Below are 13,158 nucleotides of genomic sequence, written 5' to 3' on the forward strand. Positions count from 1 at the left end.
AGTTATATATTATAGAAAAAAAAAACACATTACAGCACTTCAGTAATCTTTTCATGAAAACAGGCTTTGGCAAACTGTCAAACACTCAACTGCTGTGTGAAACATTATTAAATCGTTAATATTTGAAAATGAGAAACCCACAGAATAACATTATCACACAAACTCGTCCTCAGACACACACTTTGTTAAATGATATATTTATAGCTGATGGGATAAAGAACTCTCTCTCATTTTTCCACATTCACTCACTAACCAGAACGTTCTGGATTTCATCCTTGCGACACTTGACGTGGTACATCACCATGTCCTGGAAGATGTCCTTCCTGTTCTCCAGCTTGTTCATCTTGTCGTAGGTGTCAGTGTTCAGCACCGACCAGCCCAGGAACTGGGTCAGAGACTGGACAGAGCAGTGTGTGTGTGTGTGTGTGTGTGTGTGTGTGTGTGTGTGTGTGTGTGTGTGTGTGTGTGTGTGTGTGTGTGTGTGTGTGTGTGTGTGTGTGTGTGACAGAGAGAGACAGAGAGAGAGAAGGAGGAGGAGGAGGAGGAGAGAGACCATTATTGGAGGCAGGTGAGACAAAACTCCATGAAATGATAAAATGTTTCTCAAATCCTTAAACTTATTCTGAGTGTTTCTGTAATAATATTGATAATAATGATTACCATATTAATAACAAACTGTATTTGAGCTTTACAGCCCCTTTATATAACTTCCCTTCAAAAGACAGTTACAAGGTCTTATACAGATAAATGTATAGGACGAGTAATGGAAAAAGCAAAATTATTCATCACCCTCATCATTATCACATTGTACCTATCTGTTATGTAAAGCTAATACATATTTTTGTCTGTGCAAACAAATCAAAGTGATCTGATTACTGCACTTCAACGAGATGTAAACTGGTTAAACTTTGTCCTGTGCTTTTATTTTGTGAGTAAAATTATACTCGAATGAGACTAAATGACTTGATTATTAACTACTTCTATTTACGTTCAATAAAAACAGTGCCAGTCACTTTCACAGAGATGTAGTCATGCAGCTTTATGCACCTCCAAGGTTGTAATTGTTTTAACTTACTTCTTTACCCATGTGGATTGATATGGATCTATAATCTGCAACGTAACCTGTCCATTGTATTCAAGTACTGTTAAGCTGTACTTATATACACTACTTGAGTAAATGTAAATAGTTACGATCCACTATTGTCACCATGCAGCTTCCTGTGGGACAACATCACCACAGTTGAAACAAAAACAAAAGCTTTCTGAACTGAGCAAGTGTTGGTCAAATGACTTTATGGGCAAATAACAAATCAAATGCACAGGAAAAAAAGTAAAAAGAAAAACTTTCCACAAAACTACTTTGATGTTTAAGAGGAGCTGAGGATCAAACTGTCACGTCGTTATTTTAACTGAGCTCTGAGGAGAGAGGCAGATAGAGAGACTTCAGTAAAAAGCCTCCAGGCCCAGTGATAAATAATGCAGATGCTCTGAATGGCCTGAGTGTATTTATAAACTCAGTGACTCAGTGCTTACTCCCTCACTATCTCACTCACTCTCACACACACACCCTGTACCTCCATCAGTGTTTCATCCATTTCATCAAAGGGTTTCCCATCCTTCCTGTTATAGAACGTGGCCACACCCACTATCTCCTCTTTCTTGTTGACAATTGGCAGCGACAGGACGTTCTTAATGGTCCAGCCAGAGTCGTCCAGAGGCTCTTTCTGTGCACGCACACACACACACACACACACACACACACGCACACACACACACACACACGCACACACACAGGGTTCAAGATGCATTAATTCAGTGGTTATAAATAAATAAATTGCAGCAACAATATCCATAATCATATTCTTAAAATAGTAACATGGGAGCTTTGTCTAATCCAGTATCACGTTTTTTTTCACTGATGTTTTTTTCTTATTATTTACTTAAAGCAGATATCAGCTTCACGGCCGTTTCGGCTAATGCTGCGTTCAAGGCAGGCTTTTGAAACCGTAAGTTACAGCTTCAAGTCACAACTACGACTTGGTAGCGTTCCAGGTAACCCGTAGCTCGTGTTTTTACCATCCTGTTGTCTGTGAAAGTTCCCTATAACGGCCACTCGTAACTTCCGACCCGTGAACTCGTACCAGATCGAACTGGTATGACTTCACAGGAAGGAAAAACACAAAGTACGAGTTTCTTTGAACGCACCATGAGTTAGCAGCCCCCGCCCTTGTCAGGCATCAATTGGTCCTCGTGCTACGTCACCACATTCACGCGCATCCCTTGGCTGCACACACAGCCCTTCATGCCGTTCTCTCTCCTCATTGGATAACACTTGTATCCCACAAGGAAAATTTTCTCCTCGGGTTACAGCAGAGCAGAGTGACGGAGAGACTCGTGTTTAGGCTGAAATACTTCATGTAAGTGATTGCTGACGGAAAATAGGACTATTTAGGACTTATATTAACAAAAACATTCCACTGATATCTGCTTTAATCTAATTATTATTATTATAACCTTTATTTAACCAGGTTTGTCCCATTGAGATCCAAGATATCTTTTGCAAGAGAGACCTGGCCAAGAATGGCAGCACATAAAGTTTCAACACATAGTCACATTAATCATAGACAAAAAAACAGATAAAATACAAAAAAATTACAATTGAATTTTCAATATTAGTTAAAAGAATTTACAAGATTAGTCAAAACATTTGCACTCCTGAAGCCTGGATGGAATTTTTCATGGACTTGAATACATTCAGAGATACCAGACTTTGGAGTTTGAGCTCTGACTGCAAAATGTTCCATGTACTCGGAGCAGAAAATCTAAAAGTTTTCTTCCCCATTTCTGTTCTGACCTACGGCACAGTAAAATGACAAAAGTCCTGAGAGCGGAGACTGTAGGCCCTTTTATTCAAGATTAAAAGGAATGATAAATAAGATGGAATCATCTGAAGAATAGCCTTGTAAATCAGCACATACCAATGGCCGAGCCGGTGCACATATAAAGATGGTCAATTTACTATTTTATACTAATAAATCTAATCTTATCTATTAGATTATTTATCTCCTGAGCAGGAACCTGACAGACATGTAAACCTGAACTTCTACATTCAAAAGAAAAGAAGTGAAAAGAATCAATAATTCACCTGCTGCTCACAGCCACTAAAGTCTGAGCAGACTGCTGCTGGAGCTGCTGTTCACGCCTGACTTCCTCAAAATGTGGAAACAAGATATTCTTGGATTCAAACATATATATTAGTTTATTGCGTGTTTCACCACGATCTGAAGTTACTCATCGTTTCCCTGCAGTTAAATGGAATCTGATGATGGGAAATCTTTTCATTTGTGTTGCACCATTTCATTCAAAGTGCTTTATTGGTTCTTTAAAAAAAAAAGCAAAGCATAAAGTGACTGGAGAAAAAAGAAAAGGAAAAGATAGCAAAAGTGTTTTTCAACTCTCAACAGCGATTTAAAAAAGAGAAACACAGATTCACTCTCTGTTTGATCTTAGTGCCGTACAAAAAGAAAACACAGTTTCAAAGCCTTCTGGGAAACGTAGGGAAGCCATGATGAGGTAGATTTGCATAAGGCAGGTTTGGAGGAAAGAGGCTGCTACATGATGTAAAATTACAACACACAATCACAGGGAAGCTGGGACTGTGGCCACAACAGAGGACGACTCAGACTCACACTGTCAGCAGTTCTCAAACAGAGTGAATATACTGTATGAGCAGATCCACCGGCTACAGGTGCATGAGCAGGTACATTGGCTGGTACTTTATGAGGAACCACATCCAATAAGGATAAATACAGTGGGAGCAGAATAGCCTCCAGGAAACTAATTTAAAGTGAAGAGAGCTGAGAGTGTGGGACATATCATTTATTCACCGAGGACATTACAATCGTTCTTTATGAATGTTCTCTGGTGGTCCTTTATGATACGAGAGGGGCCATTACATTGCTAAGTTCATTTTTTCCCATATCATCTCTACTTTTCAAATCACTCATGAACAAATGCAGTCACTGTAATCTGGCTGCAAAATGTTAATGTCATTTACTGTTCTATATAAAGATCTGAGCTTAATGTAGAGACTTACGTGTTCTTTCCTAGCTAAATGTGCAAAAAATAAACAATATAATATGAATGTGTGAATAAATGTAAATGTCTGTGCTGGCATTCATCCTACAGTTGATATTTTTTTCATTTATCTGCATATTTTACACATCTGGAAGTATGAAACAAGAGGGAAGGAAGAGTTGCAGTGATCTTACCTGGAATGCAAAAGTATCTTCCTCCGCTGCGTTCATGATGTTACAGATCTGTTGAGAAGGGAAGAGAGAGAAAACGTTGAAGATAAAATATAAAATATCTCATAAATGACGAGGGGAATGGATTGTGGTTTATTCTATGTATCTATAAGATAATCATGTAACATTACGAGATTTGTTTGCAGCCGGAGCTACATTCCAGATACGGCTGCTGGGCGGAGTGATTTCAAAAGCGCAAGTAGTTCCAAGTATTTGCTTCATGTGTCGTAATGTTACATAATGTTACATGATTATTTCATAGTGTGGTGGATGTAGGTCACAACTTGTCCACCAGAGCGTTTTGGAGTTGTTGGATTGTGTATTTGATGAGTTGTGAGGGAAAAGCGAAAGTACCATTCACCTGAGTAGCTCACGTCTCTGCCCCACAGATCTCAAAACAACATACACCGACAATTTAAGGTAACAAAAAACCTACTCCTAAAACTATAGGGATTATGGTGATAGGAGAAGGAGAATTTGCTAAAAATGTTGAACTACCCCTTTAATGCTCCACAGTTTCATCAACTTGCATCCAAAAGCATTAGTATCAGTCTGACATTTTCATTTTTTCACTCTACCTATAGCATGTAAAGGTGACTTCCTACACGATGTAGGAAGAGGGGGCAGAAAGGCGGAGGAGATGAGCGTGGAGTTGAAAAATGAGGAGCAGGCAAAGACAACGGAAGGACGGGATGAAATGAAGAGCACAGACGGGACGAAGCAGAAGGAGGGATAGACAGACGAGTGGCAGCAGGCTCACTGGTTTGGGGAAAAAAGCTGCATTTGTAATTAATTACATTGGCTGAAGAAATTACAATTATACATCACAGCAGCGTGCGGCTGAGCACTTTTCATTTCCACAACGGTGTGCACACTGACAACTGTGTAATAAGGCCTAATGGCGTTCTGCTCCGCCGACCACACAAAGCTTCCTGTGAAGATGCTCTGAAGTTAAAAGGTTTTTAGAGGACACTGGTTTTGATGAAGGTGTTTTGGTCGGATCCAGCCTCACTCACTGATTCTGAGAATCATGTAGTTGCTTTGCTACAAACTAGTCCCTCTGGATTTTAGTTACACAGCCAAGAAGATGAACTTGCTGAAAGCTACCATAATTTACATACAGTATATTCTTAAGTAACTGAGATTGTTAAAATATAGAAAGATAAAAGAACAAACTAATAATCATAACGTAAAACATTGCAGAGACAGTAAATGTGTTTTGATGGGATTGATCAGAAGCGACAAGCCTGTGTAGTTATTTATTGAGGATTTATCTCAGCTTCTAGGTGGATGTAGCAGCTCTGACTTGTTACATGTTTCTAGGAAGCTCCGTAAACCAGAGAATGAGGCGTTTTGGTGTCAGTGGGAAATCGAAGCATCCTGCCTAGCTACAGTGTTTATGCTGAGTTGGGTCTCGATGCAACAAGGTTATTATAGTTTTAAAATTTCAGTTTCGTTTTAGTTAGTTCAACAAGTGATTAACCAGTTTTTATTTTTGAGGAATTGACTAGTTTTTATTTAGTCTTCGTCTTAGTTTTAGTTTTTCAGGTTTTAGGAGAAAGCCTCTGTGAGACCTCTGAAGATGAACTTCCACATTTGTGCGATTTTTTCCTTATAGTTGCATCCCATAAATGTTCCCGTCAGTCCTCATCACGTTACATTCACTCTTATCTACCTGTGGGTCGTACTCAAAGTCGTCCCATATTGAGCTGTGGTGTTTTCTTCCTGCAGCTTTAGACATCTCTAAGAAAACTAAAACTAAGCTGATGTTATCAGTTCAGTTTAGTTTTAGATAGTTTTGCATTGTTCATTGTAATTTTTATTCAGTTCTCATTTTTGGAAAAGTTGTTTTTTATTTTTATTTCAGTTTACTAAATTATTTTTTCACTATAATACTATAATAACCCTGCGATGCAATTGAAGTGTTTAATGTAATTCATGTAATTCCAAGTGTATGATAACATGTTTTCTACCTTAGAATTGCCCTAGAAGTACAAATAAAAATGTCTGAGGCCACTGGAAGTTTGAGATATTTTCTTGTGATATGGTTTAATTTGTCAACGTTGTATATGGTGAGTTCAAGGAACCCAGTCAGACTGTTTGCCTTCCTTCTGTGGAGACAAATTTCTCCTCAGCTGGTGAAGATTAAGCCTTAACATTTGTTTTTACTGTAGCTCAGATCATGTTTCTAAACTGGTTTATGTTCATACAGAAACCTCCAGTGTTCAGTGATATGTGCAAGCCCTTGTAAAGATTGCCAAGTTTTTCCAAATATTGCATTTCAGTCCTGAATCTTGCAACAACAGTGATGATTTCTGAAAGACTGAGACCGGCTCACAGTCTCATATCATCACCCAGGTTGCTGTTCCTGCAGCGTTTAGAGCTGATCTCTCCCCCTGGTGAACAGAGCAGCCTCAGTTTGTATTCAACCTGCCCACTGACCAGTCATTCATTATTCATTTATTGTTTAATTCATGCATGTTTTGGCTCCGGGGCGGCCGAGCCTCTCGCAGAAAGGTCATGTGTTCGATACCTTCAACAATCACCGGTGCATGTGACCTGCCGCGGTGTCCTTGAGTTACTCATTGTTAAGTTAACAATGTAAATGTGACACGTCGATGCTTTAAATTTAAATCTGATTATACTTCTCACACTCATCTGCTTTGATTTAAGGCCTTTCCTCACGGTAACCTTAGAAAACCATGACATGATCCATACACAAGACTGAGGGGGCAGGATGATGAAATACGCTGCTACAGCTCACGAAGCACGGACACTTTAAGATGACTTATGGAATATTCCTTTTAATTTATCCAGACTCAAAAGCTTTGAATTTTACAATTCAAATCTCAGCAGCTTGAATTCTCCTCTGAGCTGAAACATGACACATCTGAGTCAATGTCATGTCACAGGGACTTGTTCAAAATTAAAGGGGAACTATCCAAGTTCGGTCACTTTTCCGCTGTGTTGCTAACCCTCCTCCCGCCTGTGTGCATTTGTTTTTAAGGAAGCTGGTGAGAAAGCAATCAATACAGCAGTAGATAACAATATTTATCATATACGCGCTACGATGTGTATGTTGGTGTAGTCTTATCTGTCATAAACAAGAGATTACGGGTTACGGGGCGCGTTACGTTTGTGTGGCGGTGCCGTAGAGACGAGAGCTGGGACACCGGGTCAGAGGCTCTGATCTTACAAGGTTGGTTTTCAGCCAAGAGACGCTAGGTGGAAGACAGAGAGCCTCCATTCTCCCTGGAACTAGTTACAAGTCATTGATTTAACCAGCATTATTATTCTGAAGCTGCTTAATTTAGGTAAAAATCCTGCATAGTTCCTCTTTAACTGAGTGGACAGGACAGAAGACACTGACCAGTCCGGTCTCTGCGACGTAGGTTGGTAAACCGCTGACCAGGGCCCAGTGATCAGGTGTAGGAGTCCTGTGCATGAATAAAAACACAATATCATCATCATCATCATCATTTAAAACCACAAAGGGAACAAAATAATGCTGCAATTTATTTCTCTACTTGGTGTCATCCCACTGTGCCAGGGTTAAATAAATATTATGGAATATGAGAGGCATTAAAATGCAAAACAATGCTTAGTCTATGCAGAGACATGTTTGGATGGTTATTAATGTTTCAACCAGGAACAGTGTTTGATATTAGACTTGATTTTTATTCATAGTCTTTATGCTATGCAATGCCTGGAGTCTGAAATTGCTTCTTTCTTTTTTTTACTCTCTAATTGGCCATAATGGAGATGTCTGCAGGTGTCGGAGAAGATGACACTGGAATTGGACGAACTAAATGTCTGTTGTGACTCACGCTATGACTTTGATGTCCTCTTTGCCGTGGAGGATGTAGTCGATCAGTTTGTAGAAGACAATTTCCTGTTAAAGACAGACAACAAGAACGTCACAGGAACATTTATGTTGACAGGATATTTCCAGTAAAAATCAGTTTCACATCGCAGAGAGCAATCTAAATTATTAACTGCACCAAAAGGTATGAGCTCTTCTGCTCAGTGCTTTTTCTGTTTAAATCCTGCAGACAAACAAACCAACATTATCAAATATAACCTCCTTTTCCGAGGTTACTACGAGTCAAAGCGTCTCACTAGTGGCCCGTTGGTGGTGCTCAGAGGAAGGTCAGACAACCACAATAAAAACAGTAAACACAGTAGCAATTTGCTCACCCTGCCGTCAGGAGTTTTGGGACCATCGTACGGAGGAACATCTCCCATCAGAACGGGCCACAGGTCAAAGAACTCCTACAGACACAGAGAGAGAGACAGAGAGAACAGAAGATTTAGACGCAGCACCATCCTGCCTGGAAACGCTCGGCTGCCAGCAGCCACTTAGGAGCGTTTCATATTTTTCCCCTCTTGTCTTTACAAAGTGCACAGTTTCCAGGAGCAGGCTCAAAGCCGAGCTAGTACTAGTTTTTGTTTATTCTTTAAGTGCTTTATTCATGGATCTCAGTATTGTTACCAGACAGCCATCTGTGCAGGCAGACAACATGTGTTTGTTCACAGATAGCAGGTGTCGGGAATCAACCGGCAGCTGCTTGTAATTAGATGACAGCTACAGCCAATGAGTGGAATTCATGTTGGTTATCACAAATTCACGTGGACGGTGCGACGCTGATCAGAAGTTTATAGTGTGTAACGTTCACTGACAAAAACTAAATTACAACAAAGGAACTGTGGAGATTAGACAAAGAACGCCCAGAGGAGTTTCTGAGAAAACATCTTCTTAATTTATAAAAAATTACAGAGACCCATCTCATCAAAATTCATTTGGTGTGGGAGTACAACAGAAACAGAAGCACATAAGTGGAAAGCAATGGGTGCATTTAGTTTAAATCTAAATGGGTTTATCTTTATGAGCAATAGTTCTTTTTTATTCAAGATGTACCAGATGTTTTTTATTTTTTTTATTTTGTGAAAGCTAAAGCTCCATAAGACCAAAAGCTGCATGTTGCTCTTCAACTTTATATAACCAGGGAATAGATGGAAACCTGAGGCACCAAATCATCTTCATGGGACACTGAAGCGCTTTGATTCACGGTTTTTTGTTCGTTTTCCAGCTTTATCCACCAACTCTGGGTGTGCATCTATGGCAACCCACCTTGGTCTTGGTCATGTCCAGCAGACCCACAGAGTAGCGGTCACAGTTGAGGAAGGCTCTGACTGTGTACAGGGCCTTGTGGAACTGCCTCTCTATGTCCGTCAGCTCTTCAAACACCTTGCTGGCCGACCACAGCAGCACCTGCACCACAGAGGAGGAAACAACAACTTTGTAAATTTAATCTGAATCCGTACAGTATTTGTATTGTGTACTGTGTACTTTTTATGTATTTTAGCAGATTCTGCACACAGCTGCAAACATTTTCTTTTCTTTCAGTTTTTTTTATGTGTTTTGTGTTATGAGCATGTGGTGCACAAGCTGCCGAACGGAATTGCCCTTTAAGGGATTAATAAAGTTGTCTTGAATCTTGAATCTTGAATCTTGAACAGCAGCTGAGGGAACTGCAATCCCACTTTACAACATATTATTCGTGCAACTGTATGTGCTTTTACTAATTTACTCAATTTCACTAGATACGTCGCTTTATCTTTGTCTTCCTTCGCTGCGACCTCACCTGTCCCCTCCTGGTCTCACAGTTGTGCAGGTAGCTCAGGTGGAATACTCTCAGGATCAGGTTGGCAAAGTTCAGGTACTTGTTTAGGATCTAAAAACAAAAAAAAAAACAGCACATAGTCGATACTGTCAAAAGCTGATGATTTACAACTTCAAAACATCTCTCATTTAAGACGTGCACAGTCTATCTACCACTGAAGAGGCAGAACAACGCAGCAGATGAGCTGCATGAACACAGGGACAAAACTGACTCTGCAGACTGGAAGCTGCTCCTGTGGTGAACGGTTTTATGTGGCTTTTATTCCACTGCATCGTCAACAATTATTGTAAAGTTTAGCAGACTGAGTTTTATTATGTCATATCACTGTCTGGTCAGGGAGCCAGTTAATGATACAAAAAAAGAAAAGTTTTGAGAAGTGACATAAAACAGTAGGTAAAGGGAACATTTGTGAAAACTAAAAGGGAGATGAGTTTCTTCCTGCTCTTGTTTCCTGTTTTTAAAGCTTTTTTAAGACTCATAGTGAAAAATGGCTCTATAGAAGTGAATATATAAGTTCATGTATACTTAAGACGACCAGGGGCGTATCCAGACATTTTTGATATGGGTGGCTCAAGAGGGGCACTGACTTACAGTATGGTGGGGGGGCATGAAGCGTGAGCATGAGTGCCTGCAAGCACACATTTCGTACTCATGTATGCATGTGCACACGCAAACACACACCCACATAGGTTTTGGCCCGACCCAGTTTTGTCTGCAAAACCATAACTACTTCAATTACTAACACTGCAAGAAAAATAGGGCTGCCCCCGACCAAAGATTTTCTTGATCGACCAATAATCGTCATTTAGGGCAGTTAGTCAACTGCTCATGGATCTATGGATCTGCTCAGTGACCCTTCTGTGAGACTGACCGCGGGTGAGTGCTTAGGGACGGGGACGGGCTCATGGCAGCACCCGCTAATCGTTGAAAACAGCAGTGATACGTGCTTTCACGTCGGAGTCTCCAAACCAGAAACGTCTGTAACAACATCGGAAAAAGTCGCTTTTGACCAAAAAAAAAAAAAGAAAAAAAGGGGGGGGATCTACCGTGCTGTGTAAAAGAACAACAACAACAACAAAAAACTGACAGCCTGTATCTGGCCCTTCAAAATAAAAGCCCTATAGCCTTTCTTTATACAGTTCAGTCATATTGATTTTGACTTAATTTTGACAAGACAGGGCTCCAAATGTTTTTTCTTTTTTCTACGACCAATTGACCAATGAAATTTTTGTCGACTAATGACTTTTTGGTCGACTATTTGGGGGCAGCCCTAAAGAAAAACTAGACCTACTAGTCAAAATACAGGAGTGGCAAAACACAATTGTGATAGAAAACCTCAAATGTATTCTTGGAAAAAAAATTACTTGAAAAAAGCCAATATAAAACAATGTATATGCCTCTGACTGGGCATACTATATCAGATTTCAGGACGGCCCCTCCCTGAACACGCCACTGAAGACGACAGCGTTAGATGTTACCTCCTCATCCTTGGTGGTGAAGCTTGGCCCGTCCAACTTGTTGAGTGCCATCATCACAGCCACCATATCTTTGCCGTTCATGATGGGGATGGCGAGGACGCTCTTGGTCCGATACTCTGTCAGCTCGTCCACAAACTCGCTGTAGTGAGGGCTCTGTGAGGGGAGAAGAGACGGAGAGAGGAGTTAATTGGACTTAATTTCCAGGCTCTTTGTCCCCGCGCCCCTCACGACCTCTGATGAACACACCACTTCTCTCCATAAATGCTGCAAGCAAAAGGCTCTCCATTATCTATCCACACGCTCACGGCCCTCTCTGCTGCACTCCACCTACTGCTCCTCCTGTACAGCAGGGGTCATCAATTGTGTTCCTCTGGGGGGGGGGGGGGCAGAGGAAGAGCGGCTCATTAGCTGCCAAGGAGGAACAAAAACTTGCAGAGAGCTCTCCCCGCCCCATGGGGGACCGGGATCGGTGACAGCCTTGATTTAGGTAAAGCAAGGTTTTTCTTCAGATGTACCCATCTCTTTGTTTGGGTTATGTTAAAAATAGAAAGAAACATACACTTGAGGTGCAGGTCAGGAGTCAGAAAGTCGATGCAGGCTGAGAGAGGAACACAATTTATAGGCTTTTATATAGACTGCATGATTAAGAGCAGCACAGGAGGGAAAGGTATTATCACTCTACTATTTTATGTATCTGCCTTTTTCCACAAACCTAACGCTCACCCACAGGAGAAAAACATTATCTCCAACCTCGGAGATTTTAATGCTGCTGCTGTGACATGCAAAGTAGAAAACCCTGAACAGCATCTACAGTAAAACCTTCCTCTTATAACCAGCTACTGATACATACTGTACCCTGAGTGAGTATATAAAAAAAGAGGTTTTGTGGGTTTTATGTCCTTGTGTTTAAGATAAAATGTTAGACAGAGACGGATGTTAGACGGTCTCAAACTATGGAACGACCTCCCACTGCACATCAGACAAGCCCCCTCCACTCGTCTTAAAACCAATTTTTATCCCTTGGCTTTCAACCCAGTATAAGATGCTGCTCTTGTTTTAGTGTTTAAGTGTTTGTATTGTTTTAACATTGTTCTTTTTTTATTTTATTTGAATGTTTTTATGTATAATGTCTCACTTTCTACAGTATTACAGCACTTTGTTTGGTAACCCTTTACAGGCCGTTAATTACAGTCTAATGTCAAGAAATAGTCAAGAAATAACAAGTAATTGTGTAGTAATGTAAAGAAATAACCTAGAAATAACAGTCAACTTCATAGTAATGTCATGTTTTTCATTAAAGCAAAAGATTACACATGCTTTTCATGCTTTGAATTTTTTGGGAAAGGCCAGAATTTTTCTCCACCGAGTCCTTGCAATTGACTGATGTTTCTGGGCTATTTCTACGCAATCAATTGTTATTACTTGGCAAAATTTCTCGACATTACTATGAAATTGACTGTTATTTCTTGGCTATTTCTAGATATTATGACGCAATTGTTGTTTCTTGGCTATTTCTTGACATTATCACATAATGAGTGGCCTGTAAATTAAAGGGTCACCCTTTGTTCCAGTTGTGGCTCTTTTTAAAGTGCTTTATAAATAAAGTCGAGTTGAGTTGAGACAGTAAAAAGTATATTTTCCCATGAAGAGTTGACCCTCTGCCATTGTTGTCTTTTCACATCAGCAATG

The 13,158-nt window shown here is 40.3% G+C and overlaps 1 protein-coding gene across 1 annotated transcript in view; it reads right to left on the reverse strand.

Moving 5' to 3' along the window:
- pde6a (phosphodiesterase 6A, cGMP-specific, rod, alpha) overlaps positions 1-13,158 on the reverse strand; it is a gene marked incomplete at its 3' end in the record, with an annotated part of 33,730 nt that overhangs the window by 16,388 nt on the left and 4,184 nt on the right. The window contains exons 3-11 of the mRNA XM_083980369.1: positions 11,470-11,622; positions 9,953-10,042; positions 9,439-9,579; positions 8,505-8,579; positions 8,135-8,199; positions 7,678-7,744; positions 4,272-4,319; positions 1,575-1,724; positions 254-397 (exon numbers count right to left, since the gene is read on the reverse strand). Coding sequence (XP_083836495.1) covers positions 254-397; positions 1,575-1,724; positions 4,272-4,319; positions 7,678-7,744; positions 8,135-8,199; positions 8,505-8,579; positions 9,439-9,579; positions 9,953-10,042; positions 11,470-11,622 — 933 coding nt within the window. The remainder of the gene's footprint in view (positions 1-253; positions 398-1,574; positions 1,725-4,271; positions 4,320-7,677; positions 7,745-8,134; positions 8,200-8,504; positions 8,580-9,438; positions 9,580-9,952; positions 10,043-11,469; positions 11,623-13,158) is intronic.

This window comes from Trachurus trachurus (assembly GCF_905171665.1).
Source record: "Trachurus trachurus genome assembly, chromosome: 10".
In the NCBI taxonomy this organism is placed as follows: Eukaryota; Metazoa; Chordata; class Actinopteri; order Carangiformes; family Carangidae; genus Trachurus; species Trachurus trachurus.